At 37.5% G+C, this 19,795-nt stretch overlaps 4 protein-coding genes across 4 annotated transcripts; 3 read left to right on the forward strand and 1 right to left on the reverse strand.

Moving 5' to 3' along the window:
• Positions 1,779-8,395, reverse strand: LOC18614085. Its single transcript, XM_007051656.2, has 10 exons — positions 7,594-8,395; positions 7,394-7,492; positions 7,069-7,265; positions 6,660-6,853; positions 6,361-6,469; positions 5,931-6,235; positions 4,611-5,042; positions 4,319-4,400; positions 2,612-4,204; positions 1,779-2,256 (listed from the first exon to the last, which is right to left on the reverse strand). The coding sequence occupies exons 1-10, from the start codon at positions 7,659-7,661 to the stop codon at positions 2,096-2,098; spliced, it is 3,240 nt and encodes a 1,079-aa protein (XP_007051718.2). The 5' UTR covers positions 7,662-8,395; the 3' UTR covers positions 1,779-2,095.
• On the forward strand, positions 11,258-13,255 carry LOC18614086 (50S ribosomal protein L5, chloroplastic). The gene is made up of 3 exons (XM_007051657.2): positions 11,258-11,663; positions 11,767-11,967; positions 12,733-13,255. Exons 1-3 carry the CDS (start codon positions 11,403-11,405, stop codon positions 13,069-13,071), a joined length of 801 nt encoding a protein of 266 aa, XP_007051719.2. The 5' UTR covers positions 11,258-11,402; the 3' UTR covers positions 13,072-13,255.
• Positions 13,631-17,293, forward strand: LOC18614087 (sphingoid long-chain bases kinase 2, mitochondrial). The gene is made up of 12 exons (XM_018113830.1): positions 13,631-14,060; positions 14,172-14,248; positions 14,517-14,570; positions 14,701-14,760; positions 14,919-14,996; positions 15,206-15,252; positions 15,341-15,381; positions 15,493-15,577; positions 15,667-15,781; positions 15,931-16,053; positions 16,155-16,255; positions 16,785-17,293. The coding sequence occupies exons 1-12, from the start codon at positions 13,877-13,879 to the stop codon at positions 16,912-16,914; spliced, it is 1,095 nt and encodes a 364-aa protein (XP_017969319.1). The 5' UTR covers positions 13,631-13,876; the 3' UTR covers positions 16,915-17,293.
• Positions 17,547-19,556, forward strand: LOC18614088. Its single transcript, XM_007051660.2, has 5 exons — positions 17,547-18,077; positions 18,258-18,412; positions 18,552-18,618; positions 18,796-18,847; positions 18,936-19,556. The coding sequence occupies exons 1-5, from the start codon at positions 17,720-17,722 to the stop codon at positions 19,027-19,029; spliced, it is 726 nt and encodes a 241-aa protein (XP_007051722.2). The 5' UTR covers positions 17,547-17,719; the 3' UTR covers positions 19,030-19,556.

The raw sequence follows: 19,795 nt of genomic DNA on the forward strand, positions 1-19,795 counted from the left end.
AGTATGTTATATACAAATTCATGTTATCCTCGAAATCCTACTTCTCCCAATTGTATTATTTTGGTAATTTATTGTGAATTTAGTTTATTAGCTTTTGCAAAACTCGCTGATAAAGCCTGGACTTTACTCCTAGATTCCGATTCAATGGCCATTAGTTTCGATGGCAGTTTCTTTGCTCTTCGAGACTATGGTCAGCTTTTTTTTATGTCAAGACTTAAATTTATCTCATCCTAGAGCAGTAGAGTTCACCTCGGGGCCTTCAATGCATGCTGTTGATGGTAAATATTTAGTTGATATGGGTGGAAACCTTTGTATGGTTTCTCACATTATTTATAGCTATGGCGTTACGTTTGACAGCGGAGAATAGGTAGCAGAGATCTATTTGACAGCAAAATTTGATATTTTTAAGCTGGATATGTAGACAAGGAACTAGAAAAAAAAAAAATTTATCATTGGGTGTTCGGTCCTTAGTTCTGAAAATTGCTACACCTTTTTTGTCATTGTTGCTGATTACCGTGGCTGCAGGTTTAATTGTATTTACTTCACAGATGATTGTTGTAATTCTGATATAAATATCTACAATCAATTACATACTTAAAGGGAAGCTTAAAGGGTTTTTCTCATTTTGTCCTGTCACGTTTTCAAGTTAAAATTTTTAAATTTTTATCAGACTTTGTAAAAGAAAAAACCACGACATAAGAGTGAGTCAAATTAAAATATCTTTTTTAAAATTTTTTCATTTTATCACGTGTCAATTTAAAAAAAAAACTATATTTTCAAATTAAATTTTTTTATTAGAGTTTGCAAAGAAAAAAATCACGACCCATGAATAAGTTAAATTAAAATATTTTTTATCCTTGATCGAGTTTACTAAAATTTAAAAAATAATTTATCCTAACATAATGAAAATCACATTCTAATCTATAACATACTTAAAAAAAACCCTAATGGAGCTTTCAAAGTTAACCACGTAGAGTGAAAGGGAAAAGATGTTGAAGCAAAGAGAGAGAAAGACAGAGCTGCAAAAGGATAAGAGTTAACCGCGTTAAGGGCAAATAGAGAGAAGGAGAAAAAGATGTTGAAGCAAATTAGCAAAGAGAGGGGGTGCAAAGAGGTCCGTGTGTTGCACACGGGTAATATTGTAGTTGTCATAATAGCAAGGAGAGGAAGCCAGATCCTTTTCCCGAGTCAGATGACTTGCAAGATCTAGGGTCTTCAATCTCACGGCGACTTTGGTTCCTTCATTTGCCCCCACTAACAAGCCATGACTTTTCTCCGTTTTCTGCCCACCAATTTATGGATCTTCAATTGTGCTTGTAATTTTATATTAATTTATAGCAGTCACTCTACTCGTAATTTGCAACATAAAGAACCTTCCAAAATACACCTTCAGAACTACGCAAAACTTGTCCTGGGTTTTCTCTTCTCACTATTTTGAACAAAGAGGCCAGGTTTCGACCGTTGCAAGTCTCTCCAAAACGGGGGCTGCAAACCAACCTGTGCCCAAGTTTAACGAGAATACCTCATATGCCATGAAGGCACTAAGCTGTTTATTAGAATTGCAGAACACCATCCCAAGCCTTTTAACTCAGAAATTAGAATTTCCATTAGTTAAGTAGAGGCTGCCAAAGGAGGAATTCTGGTCAGAACCAAGAAGAAAGAAGAAGATATTACAGAGAGAAGCCGTGAGAGATATATATTAAGAAACAAAGAGGGTCAAATATTTACTCCGGATTAGTTAATTGTGGATTACCTAAAGAAGGCTCGTAAGGCTCTCAGTCAAAATAAAATTTGATAGCAAGGTACATGCACATAGTGAGCTTCTCCTTGACATTAACTTCTTGTTACCCTCTTTTCCTCCCCTTCAACTCCCTTTTTGGCCAATCCTCCCCTTCAACTTTTAGAAAGAAGGGATTAAAGAAAGAAAAAGGGACAATTGCAACAAAATGCCAATTTCAAGCATTATCATTTTAATTACACTGACCCAGAGTTAATCCCTCCTGAATTAAGAACATCAAACCTATCCTCAATTCAAGGAGTTGCAAATCTGAGCAAAGAGACAATCAATACAATGCGATAGGACAACCAAAAGCCTTTATCTATACCGAAAACCCATGTCTAGCTCGTGACCATACATTCCTTGACTATGGCCAGCCGCACCAAACGGGTGAATCTGCTTTGAGTTTGACCTGAGTTCCATCTCAATAAGCCTTTGCAATGCCTCCGGATGATGGCTCCCACTGCCAACATCATGACCTGCAGATCAAACAAAAAAATGTCCATATTATTGGCAGCATTTGACATGCAGGAGAACCATTTACATCTTGAATACAAAGAGATGCAGTAACAAGAGAGCACAGATAAAGGCCCTCCCCTTCCAGCATTGCAATCTTTTCTTTTCAATTTTCCAGCCAATAGGGGAAGGTAGGGTAAGAGTTTTGCAATTATGTGCAACAAGTTTTTTCATACTTATTAAATAACCTTAAGCCAACAAAACAGTCCTTTATATCAATTGTAAGCATTTCAAAGAATGAAATAGGGTGGACAGGTTTTTTACAAAGTTGAAACTGGAAAGAATGAGAAAGAAAAGAGATTTTCATTATTACTGTACCTGGAGGCATTCCAAGACCAGCAAAGTTGGGCTGGGGCTGCCGGTGGCCAAAAGGAAAACCATGCATCGGATTCACTTCCTGTATGAAACCTGTTGCCTGATTATTTGAATGAGGAGGTAGCGGTGCGCCCCCAGGAAATCCTCGTTGCAAATGGGGTGGAGGAAAGTTTCCAGGCATAGGCATTTGTTGTAACATAGGATGATGCATAGAAGGTTCAAATCCAGTTAGTCCACTGCTAGGGTGATGGAAAGGAGGGCGAAGCATACTTGCGGGAAATTGATGATTTGGTTGGGGATCATGATGGATTATGCCTTCTGGAGACATGAACTTCACCTGAGAATTGATGTTAGAAGGATGAGATTCTAATGGATGAATCAAAGGCCCTCCATGATTCACCTGAGGAGGATGAAGCCGCGGAGAAGATGGCTGGACATTTTGGTTATGAAATGGAATATCTGGCTCCCTTATATCATAAGGACCAGGAAGAAAAGGTGGACCCTCTTGCCCTCCTATAATAGGTCTTTCATCCCTCAAGACAGCCTTTAAAGCTGCTAGTTTCTCAGCAACATCAATTGGTGTCTCTTGGGATGGCAATAGCTCCACCTTTACTGAATTTCTAGCAGGCATGAAATTCTGGAGTTTAACAGGATCACTGACAGCAATCAAACTATCCTCTTCAGGAAGCCGAATTTCAGTGGACCCATCAAAACCGCTTAGTTTAGACCCTAATTCAGCTCGGAGATGCGATGAATCCATTGCAGATCGAGCATCATTATAGCCCAACAAATGCTCTTCAATTCCATCAGATTTAATCTGCTCCCTTTGGGTAAATGGTAAAATATTAGACCCAATGTGAACTGTGGAAGGAAGAAGACTATCATCTGCGACATGAAGGAGAGGCCTGCTAGATTCTAATACATCAACTCTTGCAGACTCTATTGAGCCTCTTTGAACAGAAGCTGGTGCTCCAACTGATTGCAGTTCCTTCATGAAAGCACTTCCAAAAAGTGCTTCAAGAGTTAGAGTCTTTCCTGAACTGGAAGCATTTTCTGCATTTGCCTCTATTAAATCATGAGGGGCAGTGTCAACACTTGCTGTTTCAATATTTTGTACTTGTTCTGAAGATCTGATGTCTAGATTGGTAGATGATATTATATTTGTCATACTTGTGCCCTTCTGCAACAATGAAAGAAGGTGCTGGGAGGCATGATTATCAATATTAACCTTTTGCTGCTCAGCCTTTGCATCAGGAACTTTCCAGCCTCCAACAGCAGGAGACAAATTTGGATCATTTTCAGTGCTTTCTGACAGAATTGACTTTTCAAGATCTTCACATGTGAGGATAGCTGGAGCTACTGCTGGTTTAACATCATTAATATTGCACAATTGCTCAGCGTTCTCAATTCCAGGAGAAGTCAAATTTGATATAACATGCTTGTCCGCAAGTTCAGAGATTTGGAACTGAAACTTTAATGGCACATGCTTAGTAGCTAGCCTATCGGAAACATGGGAACCACCTTTTTCACCACCCTGAATTAATGAGAGCAAGTCTTTTGGCCTGCCAGTGGACATATCATCTACTGGTTTCTTCTCTGCAATGACAAGATTAAAACAAGAATATCAGCTCATATTTATCACTTGAGACCAAAGCAGATTCACTTGTAGCCAGATTAGTTTTTTTACTTCAGAAATAACTGCTAACAGACCTTCATCAAGAAACAAATGAGCAAACTTAGAAGAATGGGAGGTGTCAGGTGCCCACGTCTCATCTGCTTTGCTGTCACTAGGCTGAAGAAAGAACAAGAGATATCAAAGGCTGTTAAATATTTCATCAAGGCAAACTGGAAATGAAAGGATTAAAATAAAATACCTAAATAAACCACACATAATCAAGATGTGTAATTCATTGAACACCTAGTCTTAACATTTAAGGTACGAAATTAGAAATGATCATTAAAGATAATGATTGCAGAAAATGCTATTCAAAATCATCAATACCTCAGTGAAATTTGTGGAGCCACCTCCATTTGGTGTTAAGGCACTCCCAAAAAGCTTATCTAGAATTGAAGTTGAACCATCCTGGTTGGTTTCTGTCACAATTTTATCCATTGGCACCTTCTTGGAATCAAGTTCTGTAACTTTATTGCTTCCTGGAGCTTCAAAGGCTTCTGAGAGACTAGAAGTCTTGTATATTTGAGAATCCATGCTTATTGCCTCATTAGATTTATGTAAAGGTGATGAGATATTCTGGGCCTTTCCACTCTTATCATCAACTGAAAGGTGAATGCTTGCACTTTCAACCTGCTGCTCACTCAAAGTTTTCCCTGCATACTCTTTAGACTGTTTGCTGAAAATATCATCAGAAGTCCCATTCAACAGAAGGCTGCCTTTGGCCTCGGAAAGGCTGCCCACAGTTTCAGAACTCTCAATCTAGAGAAGTATAACAGAAGAAATATTGTTAATCAATTGTAACCGCATTGAACATATGTGACAATTATGAGACTCAACATCAGTCAGTGCATTCTGAACATGCTGTATCCTAATAGCACGCATCAGCTCTGAGTTACACAATATATGCAACGTACAACTACTGAGTAAAAACCACATGCAAGCAACAAACAATGCTCTCTCAGCAACACCACCAGCGAACAAAACCCCATATTCCAGTATTCTAAACAGAAGAACATGTCATTTTACAGCAGTGCATAATGCAAGCTTTGTAATATATTTAGTTCCAATAAGTAATTTTCAAAAAGTTAGCATCTTCATTAATGTCTCAGCTATGCATGTACACTATCGGTGACATATGTAGACATCTCCTAAGCATAAGAATAGGTTTCTGTGCCAGTGAAATCCAAATGAATGAGGAGAAAAAGGGAAGCCTTCTCCCCAGAACGTTCCTACTGAATTTCAGTTATATAAAGATGGCCAATTTCACACACTAATCTTCAGTGATGAAATTGTTCCTTTCTCCCTATTCCAACCAAAATAATGGAAATATGCCTTCCATTACTTAAGTGGATTCACAACTTATTCCTGTCATATTACAACTTGAGAAACAACAAAATTTTAATGGTAAGGTTGCATAAAAACTACAACAGATGTAGCAAGAACATGAAGATTAAATAGTTGATAGCAATCCAAGATCATGCAATGGCAAAAAGCAGGCCAACTTTGTGAACCGATAATTGATACTGCCAGTCAAAATTACAGACCAAAAAAAAAAATTACAGACTAAAAGGCACAAACAACATTATAGGAAAGGCACAAACAACATTATAGGGGGTGTTTAAAACTGAAAATAAATGAAATAATTACCTGTGAAGGATAGGAGTGCATTGAAGTTTTGCTTCCAACAGTCCGTTCCAAAACTGTGCTAGTAAAACCTGGCGGTACAAGTGGCCTGGATGCAGGAGCTTGTGATGGAAGAGAACATTTGTCGGAATCAATATTTGACGCTGGAATGGGTTCATCTGATTCCTTGCTTCTATTTAGAAGCCCTTTATCATCTTTGGTGTCCACTAGCAATTCAGAAATATCAAAGTCATCTTTACGCCTTTCTGGATTCATCTTCTTCTCCTGGAATGCTTTCTGTTGTTCCTTTCTCCATGACTCAAAGGAAGCTAGGAGGAAAGTCATCATGCTTTAGCTTTGATTTATTGATAACAAAACAAGAGTAGAGGAAGAAGATACAACATACACAAAATAAACAACAATCAGTGGTAGTCTTCTAGAACAGAGAACCTACCTCTTCTCTTTCTTTCCTCTTCTGCTCTATCTTCACTAGTGCACTCGGTCGAACCAAATGTTTCATCATTATAAGAGTCACTAGTTTCCCTCCTTGAATGAGGTACAGCCTGAAAAAAATCAGCAACACATATGACATCAATTACAGCTTTATTTCAATTGCTACCGCATCATCTTACAATTCCTGGTAAATACGATTTTAGCACAATACTTAAGTTACATTTCTACACTAAATTGATTATTACTGCTATTGTGGTCCCAATGTTGTCTGCAAATTACCACTAGAAGCAAACTGAATACCTTATAAGGTCGGGGTGGATGATAGGGCTCATTACTCCTGTTTAGATGGTATTGATCATTAGCTCGAAACTTTGGAGCTGATGCTCCTGCTGCATATCCAGATGGTCGTGGAAAAGAACCACTTCCCAGAAGCCCATCATGCTCGGGACCTTGCCAGGACCGCCGGGATTGATTACCATATCGTCTTCCAGAATCTGTGCATCAATAGAGTCATTTGATTTGTCAGTTGCTCTATGCAACACATAATGAAGTGGATAAAAGCCCCAACAACTACCAGAGTGGCCTCACCCAACATCCATGAGGCAATGAAGTGAACTATCACATGCATTAACAGAAAGCATAATGTGCAAAGCAGTCCATAAGAGCGGAAAACAAACTACCTGACAGAACAAAATACTCATAAAGATACCTGAATCCCAATCAGATTGGGAATCGTTGTCTCTGTCACTCCTTCCGATAGAGCGACTGTCCCAGCGTCCATGAATTCCCCTAGAAAAGTTACCTGAATCCCCTCTTGTAGGTGGTGACGACCCATATTCATTTCGCCTAAAACCCGACAAGGTGCCAGGAATTCTTTGCCGATCTTGTGATGTATCCTCGAACCCACTGCTCCAACCACACAAAAAGGCAATGAACACCAAAAAGATCTAAGGTTGACTTCTCCATAACTTCATAATTTTACAAAATACATACTCCATAACCCATACACACACACACAAAAAAGACAATCTCACCCGAAAATTGATTGGTCGAACCCAGGAGGTAACTTCTTGCAAACATCCAGTTCACTCAATGATAGCAAAAAATCTCTGGTATAAGAAATTCTTGAGTTCCTGAATCATTACAAAAACAAATTGGTTGTCACTACCACCCAACCAAAAACAAAATAAAAAACATTAAAATAAATAATTATTCAGCCGAAAGAAGTGATTACTTTTGAGATTCCTTATTGATATCCGTAGGCTGATCTAATGAATGTTGTTCTTCATTTTCTAAGCTCATTTCTGCACAAATTTAGAGATATGTACCAAATACTCTTTAACTCTAGCTGCTCCCCGCGTGCCCTTAACCGCGAAATTCACTAATCAAGAACTAAAAAATTTTGAATCTGCTAAGCAATTCCCATATATCTTATCACCATCCAAGTTCTCCAATGTTCCCTAATCACTGCTTAACCATCATTAATCGACCCCTAATCCAAAGCTAATCAAAACTCCCCCAGCTAGTATAAAATGAAGATAAAGCTGATACTAAGCTATTCCATTCTTTGATCCAGCTGAATCTACAATAAAACCCTAAACACTAACAAATATTACAATATTACCCAAAACTTCCCTCCAGGAATTGCCCAAACCAAACACGATCGTATTTTTGGAGCTGGGACAGAACGGTATTTACACAAAATCAGTATCTCGCGAAGCTAAATCATTCCAAATATTGAATCAACCAAAGCTCTTAATTGAGACCGAAATGAGAGGATTTCTACGGTTTTCTTGCTAAGCCGAGGAAATTCAGAAAAAACAAAAACTAGGGTTTTGGTGTTTTACACGGGAAAACAAAATTAAAAACGAGCTACCTGGATCGAAAGAACTGTGAGCAGAGCGCGAAAGAGAGAGTTAGTAGAGAGAAAATTAGGGTTCCGATCTGTAAATTCTTTAAGCTTTTTTTTTTCAATCGAAAAATGAGAGAGAAAGAGAAAGCAATTGCGTTTTTCCTGCGTTTTTTTTTTCTTTCTTTTTTTTTTTAATTGGAGAGAGAAAGTTTTGAGAGAGACTGGCAAGTGGCAATGGCTCTCTCTCTCTCTCTCTCTCTTTTTACTGTTGCAGAATGACGTTCCTCACGAAAAATAAAAACCTCAAATAAACCAAACGTGCATTTATCTATCGTGTTCTACACGCTCGAATTTCATTGGATGTCCCATTCGATTTTACTTAGTAACTCCTTAAGGCGCATGGGAAGGTAAATGAAAATGAATTTCGAAGCGTAAAAAATAACAAACGGGGAACCTGTAATTTTTCGATAATATCAAAGACTGAAGTGTCACAATAAATCACTTTAATTTTGCTGTTGGCAAATCATGATGGTCGTCGGCTGTGTAAACACAACTTACTTACCACTTAATTAATTAATTAATAATCTCATTTTTTCCCCGCCGTAATTATCTCTTCTCTCTTTCTTTACAAATTACACTGAAATGAAATTCTTTACTATGGTCTAATCAAGTCGCATTCCTTAATCAGTTTACTGATTATGATGATATTTTATTATAATGGTTAGTGGAGATTATGAAATCTAATTTTATATATATGCGAGATTCTTAAAAACTTACACTGAGCTACAGCAATATGTATTATTGGAGACACAACTCATTACCTAAAGACAATTATGAATCTTATTCGGTTAATCTTGCTTTTTTTTTTATTGAATTTGCATCAAAATCAATTTTATATTCACGAAATGCAAGTTTTATCCTTTACGAAATCTTTGGATAAGAGCAGGAAACTTTATGGAGACTGGTATACCATTGATGTGGTAACAAGGTAAGATTTGGAGATATATTTTCATAATTTTAAATCCCATCCAATCAAATTAATTTTTTTAATATGTATATGCACATGTATATATATAATGACAGAGGAAATGAAGATTAATAGCACATTCACTTTTCAAACGTTTTAAAATTTTATAATATATAGTTTTTTAATTTTATAATTTTATTCATATAATAATTTTTTGTTTGACGAGATACTTCACAATAATTAATTAATAATTAAATTTTATAAATTTAAAGATTAAAGTAAAACTTATTGCAGTAAAATTATTTTTCAAGACACATGATTGACTCACCTTTTGTTCACTTTGTAAATACGAAATTCTGACTTTGTCATTGCCTATACATGTACGCTTAGTCATAAGCTTTTGTGATGTGGATGGTAATAATATCATGCTATCTTTACTTAATTGTGTTTGATTTTTATGCGATTGTAAAACTTGGCTAGAATATAAAGGAACATATAGCATTGTTTGTAATACATAAAACTACAATTACGTTGAGTTTTCTAATTAACAAATCAAACCTGTTTTTGTTTAAATGGTTTAATGAACAATAATTCTCCATAAATTCATTAGAAAAACGGCATACTGTTCATGATTTAAAAAAAGAAAAAAAAAATAAAAACTTTACTCCACCCTCCCATATGAGAGTGCATTGATCAGAAAAGTTGCTTGGCAGTTCACTTAAAGAAATAATGGCTTGCAAAGGGAACAACAATCAACAAGTTCCCATACTCTCTCTTTCCTCTTTCCTTTTCTTACTTTATTGGTTTTTTCTTTTGAATCATGTTGTGCATGCGATGCTTGAATCTGAAGTTTTCCTTCTGTGAAAGTGAGGAACCAACAAAAGGGTGGAAGTTTTTTCAATGCGTAAAAGAGCATTTGGGCGTAAAAAGGGGTGGGTTGATTGACATGCTAAGCTCTGCGTATTCAAGACTCTGTTCCATCCTTCACGTTTTTGCAAACAGGGCAACCTTTGCAGCGTATTCAAGAGTCACACTAATTTTTCCTTCTTGCAAGCTATTCGATCTCAAATCTACAAAAGGAAAGGAAGAAAAATAAACATGAAGACCATTGATATACGATGATACAAAGAATCTTTGGGATTGCAAATGCTTTTATTGTTTTGATTTCTTTCTTTATTCAAAAAGAAATTCCTAGCTTTAGATGCTTCGAACCATTTGATTACATGGCAATTCGAGTTGAATTTAGTTTTTTCGTTTTATTTATTTGAACTTTAATTCGAAATTAACGTCGTAATTTCATTACTTGTTCGGTTAGAAGGAAATAGAATGAAGGGAAAATGGAGGAAGGAGGAGGTGGGGGATTATTTTTGCTTATTTGGTAAGAAACAAAATGAGAAAACGAAAATAAAATAGATAAATTAACACATTTTTATTCTTTCAAAATCTAATCATTTTATTTACTAAAAGAACACATTCATTTAATGATTTTGTGATATCTATTTTATATCAAATATAAATATGATTGTTAAAATATATATAAAGATTTAATTCAATCACTATTAGTAATTTGAATTTAAATTTTTGAATATTTCATGATTTAGGTTTAAAATATTATTAGACTAATAGTGCTTTGCTTCAAGTTGTTACAATTAGTAGCAAAACATATAACAAGTTGATGTGAGTTTTTTTATTGTGCCGATGAGATTTTGATATTGTGAAGTTGTCATTTATTATGATTATTTTATTTTTAAGTTTTTGAAAATAACGTAATTTAGATTCAAAATGTTATTAAAATAATGACGTTGGACTCGAGTTTTTTTATATATTATCACTCAAGTTAACCTTTTTTAAAAAAATATTTTTTAATTAAATATGAGTAGGAAAGAAATAGTAAAAATTTTAGTTTCTCACATATTTTCATTCCCTCCGTTTCCAGCTGGTCACCAAACATAGCCTAATGCAAAATTACGGGAACAAGCGTTAATTACAAGTTCCTTTTACTTCCTCATCCACTCTCATTCACTGAAAACTCAACCCAAAACCGCCCTTCAGCTCCACTTAAAATTACCTAAAACCAAAACAAGACATTTAAACTATTGGCTCTCTCGTAAATAATTCAAACATCGATGCCATTTTCCAGCCACTTAATCCCCTTCCAGTGAAGCCCCACGCATACTTGCTCACCGGATAGCCCAAAAGAAAAACCAATCCAAACATCTTCTTCATGGCGTGTCCTCCGCTTTTGCAGTCCACAGCGTCGTCGTTTCACGGCCAATCCCCTTTCCTTTCACCTCCATTCTCCGTGCGTCTGCCGTACGGTAACCTCAGAAATGGATACGGCGGAGTCGTTTCGGTGAAGGCAACGGCCGACGTTGTGTTGGTGGAGAAATCCGACGCGGAAAAATCCAATCGTCTCAAAACTACTTACCTAGAAAAAATTATTCCTTTGCTTAAAGAAGAGTTAAATTACACCAATATTCACCAGGTATAGAATAGTAATGATACTCTTTTTTGTTTCGGGGGGTGGGGGGTGGTGTTTCGATTTTGGTTTTTATACTAATATTTTGGAATGGGGGATTCTGGGTTAGGTTCCCAAGATTGAGAAAATAGTGGTAAATTGTGGGATTGGAGATGCTGCCCAGAATGCGAAAGGTTTGGAAGCGGCAATGAATGAGATGGCAATGATTACGGGGCAAAGGCCTGTGAAGACTCGAGCTAGGAATTCTATTGCTACTTTCAAGATTCGGGAAGGTCAGCCGCTTGGAATTGCCGTCACGCTTAGGGGAAATGTAAGCTTGCTTTGTTCCCAACATCAAATATTAATTTATATCTTCTGCAATTAGAATGTGTCCTTGATTCTCTTTTCCGGATATGTTATGGTCTAAACACAAATTTTTTTAAGCGATACCCAGTAGGAGTTATGTAATTTAGTTCCAGTTTGGGTGTTGAAGATTGCTTTGGTTGTGAGGTAATCCCCAGTCCCCACGTTAGCAGTCGGGCATTGCCTCTGTGGATTTGGAGATGCAAGCGGTATTAGTAGTAAGCAATTGTGGTTTGCAATAGTCTAATAGCAGTACTGCACTGATGATGGTAATTGCAGAATATATCAGGGAAGAGCAAAATGCACTTCTTTTACAGTCAACCAAAGATTTTATATTTCCATTTGCTTAAGTTTGCTTTAGCACTGGTGCTGAATGGCTCGGAAGATGTTATGAATTCTTTAGATGATAAATTGTGGATAGCATGACTATGATCATTTACATTAAACGTCAGCAGATGCATCATAGGAGGGAGAAAAAATGAACAAAGGAAATGATAACTGTGCTATGCTCCTTGGATTAACTTACCTGAATATGCGGGTTAAAGTCTTTGATTAATTTATATATTTGTGTGAATTGCTAGCCATCGTACTCTTATATCGAGCTCTCAACTTATTTGTGCATGTGTAGTTCTTATTGTTGCATTACGATCTTGTTAATCAGAAGTAGTAATAATTTTTGTGCACATTTGAATACTGATATCTTTTGCTGCATTGTTGGTGATTGATTTGACAGGTTATGTATTCGTTCCTAGATCGGCTCATTAACTTGGGGCTTCCTAGGACCAGGGATTTCCAAGGCCTAAATCCTAATAGTTTTGATGGACATGGAAATTACAGTATTGGAATTCGTGAACAGAGCGTGTTCCCAGAGATCAGGTTTGATGCACTTGGTAGACCCAGAGGAATGGATGTTTGCATCACAACAACAGCCAAGTCTGATAAGGAAGGCCAGAAGCTATTGGCCCTCATGGGCATGCCTTTCAGAGAAGGTGGTGGTCCTTCAGTCCAACCACGCAAGAAGAAGCTGAAGGCTCACCACTTTGAGAAAAAGAGTGGCAGGGGCCGGAGATGAGAGCATTTTCCCTGCTTAAGGGCAAAGGATCTCTGTACCATTTTGTTGTATAATTACATCATTTTCGGAACATATGCCCTAGAGAATGATGTTAAATGCATCAGTTTCAGTCGCGATTCAATTCTGTATTTGTAAACTCTGAATCCAACGTAAAAGAAAATCAATCTGCTTCTTTATTTCTCAACTTTCTTGTTCCCAATTCCCAAAGCTACATTTGGTCATTTTCAGGGCAGAATGGTTTCAGCTGAACCAGTTTCCATTCAGGTTGCTCAGCCTCGTTCCCTTGGCTTGGGGTAGAGTGTAAATTGAATCAAGCTTATCTACGAATTGCTTAGTTTGGTTCTTGGACTGAAGCAACTCATAAATGTAGTCAAGATTTTGTTTTTCATATATGTGTAACAGGCATGCAAACATCAAAGTAAACAAGCAAGTACTAAGGACCAATTTCAATTAATTTTAGCTTGAGTTGTTTCAGCTCCCATAAACTTAACCCAATTCACCCATTAATTGTAGGTGTATAACTTGGATTACAAAGTGTCAGTCTCTTTTGTATTGAAGCAAATCAAAATGAAAAATTTGGAAGTCAAAAGGTAGGAAGTACGAAGGACAAGCGGTGCTCAAGGGACGAGGGCCCACAGTCCCTAGTTTCCTCCGTCGTCTCTCATAATGGTAATCAACTAAATCAAAGCTAAGACACAGAAGTGACTGCTGAATTGAAATCTGTCTTAGGGACGCTCGAACAAAAGAACGGGATTCGCTGCTTAAAAGACAGAAACAAAAGATTAAAAGAGCCTATGAAACGAAAATGGTTTGCCATTATTATCACTTAGTGGCGTCGGTTGGGGCACGCTTTTCAATGGGCAAACCTTCTGTGTTGCGAGCCGAGCATTCCATGGCTCCTGATCTGTCCTCCGACCGTTCCGTCATCCGTCGTGAATCCTCTTCTCCTTTTCGCCGTCGTGATCTCGTCTTCGTTGTCAATCCCCGAGGTGTTTTTTTTGTTATTCTATGTTCTCTTTCTTTTGAGTTTCTGTTTGTTTGCTGAGAAAATGTTTTCGCTCCAGAATTCTTACGCTTGTTTGAATGATGAATTGGAGCAGGTGCTAATGGGAGAACGGGCAAAGAGTGGAAGAAACTGCTTCCTTATCTCCAATCTCGTCTCGGTAGTGATTGTAACGTGAGTTTTTTTTCCCGATTAATTTGGGCACATTTCCATTGCTCAATTCATTGGATCAGTCTATTTTTCTTAGATGCCATTTGGTATTCATTTATGTTTATTTTTTAATGTCTTTTAGCACTCAATTAAGAGTTCTATTTAATTTTTTTCACTGTTTTTTTTTTGGTGAAATTCCCAGCTTCTATAACAAATCTCTCGAAATAAATTTGCATTAACCAGGTTGTTTATCATGTGAAAGTAATGAGAATGTTTTTCCATGTTGTGGCAGATATGTGAATCTTTGACTTCGGGTCCTTCTCATGCAATGGACATAACTAGGGAGGTAGGAAATAAGGTTTTTTTTTTAATTACATTTTTCAATTGTGATTGAACTTGGTTTACGTTGCCTATCGAGGGGTTTGAGTTAAGGGTCACTATCTTTGTTGTGTAAGTTAATGGATAATGGTTTGCAGGCTATAAGGGAGGGTGCTGATGCTGTGATTGCAGTTGGAGGTGATGGAACTCTTCATGAGGTGCAGTTCTTTTCATTTTAGTATATATAATCAAATATGGTTCTGATATAGCGCTGTTAATCTTGTAGTATCTTGTATTTTTCTTTTTTTTCTTTTTCATGCTTACGTTAAAAGAGCAAGTGAGAAAGTAATTAATCTTTTTGGCTTCTGAGAAGCAGGTTGTTAATGGGTTCTTTTGGGATGGGAAACCTGTTGTTAATCAGAATACAGAGGCTGTTCATTCAACCGCTTTTGGTGTAAGAATTACCATAAGCTCTTTTTTTGAATCCTCTTTCTTTTTGTAAGTATTGTCGTTAGGCTCTGATAAATGATAATCTTGAATTTATGTATTTTTTGCTCTTTTATCTTCACTTGCGATTTTCATTCATCGGTTGCAAGCATCATTTTGGATTGCTTTTCTTGCATTTCTTAGGGAAAGGCATAACAGTATTGTCCCTTCTTGCAGCTCATTCCCTTGGGGACTGGGTCAGATTTTGCCCGAACATTTGGCTGGTTAGTTTGAGCTAATCCAGTCTGGATTTATTTGTTATGAGCTTATGATATGATTGCTCTATCTCAAGTACTTGTTTTACTTTCTCAGGAAAAATGATCCCCATGAAGCCATAGAACGCATTGCTAGAGGTATTTTGCATGCCCTTTCTGGATCCTTTTCTTCCTCAGGCTAATTTTTAGGAAATACGAACTGGAGAAGCTTTTATTTTCTTAGGATTTGCTGATGCTGCTGTATCGTAGGGGTGAGATCACGAATCGACATTGGTGTCATTAGCAGAGAAGGGGAAGGATCTCATTATTTCATAAATGTTGCTGATATCCATCTGTAAGTTTAACTTAGTTATTTTTAGAATTAAGCCATGATAAAACATAAGCTCATTTTACTAGCCTGGTGTGTTTTGTGGAATATTGCAGGAGTGCAAAGGCAGGCTATTATGCATCAGGGTACAAGAAATTTGGAAACTTATGCTATGTTATTGGTGCGTTGCAAGCCTTTATTGGGCACAGTAACCAGGACCTTCGAATCAAGGTCAGCATGTTTAGGGATCTGAAAAGTAACAGTTCCACTTCTGAAAGTTTTGTGTTTTCTGATTTATTAGGTTATGCTGTAGCCCATGTCATGCTCATTTCACATGATAGCATTATGAGTTTTGACTTCATAAATAATTTCACATCCAGGTGAATGAGGGTGAGTGGCAAACATATTCTCAGGTGACCGCCCTCTGTATTGGAAATGCAAAGTACTTTGGCGGTGGCATGAAAATTACACCAAATGCTGATCCTCACAGTGGAAGCTTTGAGGTGGAATAATTTTTCTGTTATCCTCACTATGTGATTTCTAGTTTTTGTTAATTCCGAGGTGCTAAGAGAGTTTGTTTAAGTTTTGCTTTTATACTTTGCAGGTTGTGATTCTTCAGGATTTCAAGTGGTACGACTTCATTCTCAAACTGCACAAGCTATACAATGGAACACATTTGTCAGTGAATAATGTAACCTCAAGAATGTAAGCACTTCTTGCTGCATTAATTTAGCATCCATTCTGCATCTCCTTTCCTTTTGTTGGTGTTTTGTCTTCCATCCTGATTAAGTTGGCTTCCTGTTTCAAGTGGGTCAATGGTTAATGATGAATGGTCTCTAACATTCTTTTTCATGTTGGATTTATTTTGCTCCTAAACTATCAAGCACCATTCTGGTCAGATGGTTTTCCGGTCAAAGTTTTTGGAGTTACGAAAAATTTAATATTATATCACGGTCTTAATGGTGTTTTGAATATGATGAGAGCGAAGAAGCTCAAGATATTGATGGTTGAAAAACGTTGTTATCCACGAACCTTTGTAGGGCGTTTAAAGCTTCCTGCAGCCATACATTATGTTTTATTTACATATGTTATGTTGTTACTAAAAAGCAGGAGTATGTGTCATCTATTCAATTTGAACTGGAGCTTGACATCTTTTAGTTTTTAGCCGACAAGTGTCAAGTGATGGTACACAACATAGCATGCTTTCCATTGAAGGTTTTTTCTTTCGTTGCAGCGTATATACAATTGAAGTGGAGGAAATTTCAGGCAGTGGCAGCATTTTCATTCAGTCTGATGGGGAACATTTAGGATTTCTTCCTAGGAAGTTGTGTGTTCTACCTGCTGCTATTGAGATGATATGCTGAGCTATGCCAAAGCTCTGCTGTTCCTGATCCAATACAAATTATGTATCAATTTACATTAAAATTATGCTTCTTAATGCGCAAAGTTGAGTAACACAAGCAAATGATGCCATCAAACAAAGGAGTAGGGAGACATGGGATAGGGATCGGGATCGGTTGACCGATAGAGATGAGCCATAAGTGGTTTTCCCTTTTTTCTTTTTGCATTTTTCAATTGTGCTCAAGTTCAGTAAATTTTGAGACAAGCACCATCAGTCCATCGCTCACCAGTGCTGGGGACTTGTTTTTCATTTGTGTCTTGTAATTTGTTGTCTTGCCAATGTGTACAACCATGTACAAGTCTGGTCTTAGAATGTAGTACATGACTTTCAAGTTTTTCCACTGTTACTATCTTCAAGGGGTTTCTCGCCGGAAACTTAGAGATTAGAGTGGTAGATAATTTTCGGCCCACTCTCAGTAGATGAATAGCCAAGAAAAGAAGAATCCTCGTGGTGGGCTTAGCCCGTGGTGTACCAAAATGACCAATGACCAGCCCGTGGAGCTAAGCCTAAATATGGAACCGGAGCGCCCAAGGCCTGGATCCATTGCCTTGTGCGGTTTGAACTGAGAGTCCGTCTGATCGCAGTCGTGATTACCTTTTCATTTTCGTTTCCAGTTTCTGGTATTGGACAATAGAAAAAGAGTTTTCTCAAGAAATTTTTCTGTGGCCATGGTTCACTGAAAGGACTAAGGATATTTAAAAGAAACCGCGGGGGAAACCTCCATCTTGCAGCCAGTAACAGCGCTCTCTTCTACTCAAAACCAAAAAATGGTAGCCACTCTTTCCTTTGCTTCCGTCACTCCCCACGTCAAGTCACAGCGTCAGTGCATCATTTTCCGGAGAACTTATAGCCACAAACAATACAGAATTAGATGCAATGGAGAGAACCCAAGGAGCGATTTACCCACCAGACAAGAATCTGCACCCGAAAATGCTCTTCTCAAGGTAGCCTGGTATGGCTCCGAGCTTTTGGGGATTGCTGCTTCCTTTCTCCGACCACCTTCAAATGTTGAAGCAGCTGCCAAGAACGATCTCAAGCTTGGCTTAGATGGGTCAGGAGCTATTGATCGTACAGCAGTTGTTGAAACCATCAAAAATGACTATGAAAGATCATACTTTGTCACTGGTACACGAAAATCAAAACTCGAAACCGCTCAAAATCTTTCATGCTTCTTTCTTTTTCAGTGAACTACATATATCTTGGTGATGCCAGCTCTCATACTTATCTTTTTTCCTTGGTCTGTAAACTGATGTTCTTCATCTATTATCTAGGGAGGAAGTAGTAATATCTTTTTGTTGAAATCAGGGCAACTTACACTTGATGCATACGAAGAGAATTGTGAATTTGCTGATCCAGCGGGTTCCTTCAAAGGGCTTCGACGTTTCAAAAGGAACTGCACAAACTTTGGATCTCTTATTGAAAAGTCAAATATGAAGCTTATGAAGTGGGAGGACTTTGAGGTGAATTGGCTCTAAATTATAAGCAAGGAAATTCCTGTTTCATTATATTTGCACAACTTGTCGTATTACTTGTTACCATCTTCAATGTAATTCAACAATGATGAACTTTTCTTTATGTTTGTCGTCTATGGAAGCGCAGAACAAGGGAGTGGGACACTGGCGTTTCAGCTGTGTAATGTCATTCCCTTGGAGACCTATTCTTTCTGGTATGTGATTGGTACTATTCGTTTCATGTTTCTTTTCCCAACACCAAATTTAATGATTTTAGTTTTACAGAGGATTGCAAAGCCTTCTCTTTAGTAATTGAAACAGATGTTGGAGGCTTTACATCATATATAAATCCACAGCTGCTATAACGTTTTAAGATTTTCGTGATCTTGCAGCTACTGGGTATACAGAGTATTATTTTGATGCACAATCTGGAAAAGTGTGCAGGTAACAAGTAACGAGGAGATATGAACAATCTTTACTGCTTTCTGATTATCTTTCTAACTTATCTAGCGCTTTTATGGAATCTCTCCAGGCACGTGGAGCACTGGAATGTTCCCAAAATGGCATTGCTGAAGCAACTTCTGAGGCCTACTCGGGGTTTCTGGCTTAAGAGAAAAAACAGCTGAAGAGCATGTCTAAGGAAACCTCTTTAAGCTTCTCCTCCTTATGCTTAAGATGATGGACCTTCCTCCTGAGATAAAAATCATTTCACAGGGCAACAAAATTTTACACCTGAACATGGAAGAGACTTATTCTGGATGTTGAGGAACTTTATATTCATCTGAAGTTGTCATCTGATCATCTGATGTATGTAAGTAGAATCAGCCACTGCATAGTATTCAGACTGAAAACACGTAGAAGTAGGCATCATACACCTGAACTTTTGTAAAAAGAACCCTGGTTGGAACCTGTATGTCCTGCCATGTTGGTCCCCTTTTAGGCAGTCGATAAATATCTTCCTGTAATCCTACTTGTACTTTTTGTAGCCAACTGTGTACTGTGATTGTCATGTTCAATATTATTCCCCTCCTTGAAAATCCAAACACTAGGATCAGTTAATAGGTTTGCTCTGTTTTTTGATTGGTTCCATAATTGTGCCAGCTTACTTCTTTTTATCCAAATAAGGACAATGAAGCCTGGGTGTTGGCTAGTACCATTATATTCTTAAAAGGCATGTCTACCGGAGCAGATGTGATCATGAAAGTTACCATGAAAAGGAAGAGACTAGATAATGACCCATTAGCATAAGCGGCAGGAGATGAGCCATGATCCACCAATCTTTGATGGGCAGTGATCAAGCAGAAAGATCCCTTAATGAATGATGTCTCAACTTTCAACACACTGTGCCCTCAACAGCAAGCCTGAGGCTAACTAAACTACAATTAAAGCAAC

The sequence above is a fragment of the Theobroma cacao genome, chromosome 1, assembly GCF_000208745.1.
Source record: "Theobroma cacao cultivar B97-61/B2 chromosome 1, Criollo_cocoa_genome_V2, whole genome shotgun sequence".
NCBI lineage: Eukaryota > Viridiplantae > Streptophyta > Magnoliopsida > Malvales > Malvaceae > Theobroma > Theobroma cacao.

Bases quoted from the DNA above. Each gene is read 5' to 3' on its own strand.
- LOC18614086 (XM_007051657.2), top strand. From the start codon at position 11,403: ATGGCGTGTCCTCCGCTTTTGCAGTCCACAGCGTCGTCGTTTCACGGC. The intron at 11,664-11,766 runs GTATAGAATAGT...ATTCTGGGTTAG, and splicing joins ATTACACCAATATTCACCAG to GTTCCCAAGATTGAGAAAAT. The intron at 11,968-12,732 runs GTAAGCTTGCTT...TTGATTTGACAG, and splicing joins CCGTCACGCTTAGGGGAAAT to GTTATGTATTCGTTCCTAGA.
- LOC18614088 (XM_007051660.2), top strand. From the start codon at position 17,720: ATGGTAGCCACTCTTTCCTTTGCTTCCGTCACTCCCCACGTCAAGTCA. The intron at 18,078-18,257 runs GTACACGAAAAT...TGTTGAAATCAG, and splicing joins AAGATCATACTTTGTCACTG to GGCAACTTACACTTGATGCA. The intron at 18,413-18,551 runs GTGAATTGGCTC...ATGGAAGCGCAG, and splicing joins TGAAGTGGGAGGACTTTGAG to AACAAGGGAGTGGGACACTG.
- LOC18614085 (XM_007051656.2), bottom strand. From the start codon at position 7,661: ATGAGCTTAGAAAATGAAGAACAACATTCATTAGATCAGCCTACGGAT. The intron at 7,266-7,393 runs GTGAGATTGTCT...TGGTTGGAGCAG, and splicing joins TTCGACCAATCAATTTTCGG to TGGGTTCGAGGATACATCAC. The intron at 6,854-7,068 runs GTATCTTTATGA...ATTGATGCACAG, and splicing joins CCAATCTGATTGGGATTCAG to ATTCTGGAAGACGATATGGT.
- LOC18614087 (XM_018113830.1), top strand. From the start codon at position 13,877: ATGGTTTGCCATTATTATCACTTAGTGGCGTCGGTTGGGGCACGCTTT. The intron at 15,382-15,492 runs GTATTTTGCATG...GCTGTATCGTAG, and splicing joins CATAGAACGCATTGCTAGAG to GGGTGAGATCACGAATCGAC. The intron at 15,782-15,930 runs GTCAGCATGTTT...TTTCACATCCAG, and splicing joins ACCAGGACCTTCGAATCAAG to GTGAATGAGGGTGAGTGGCA.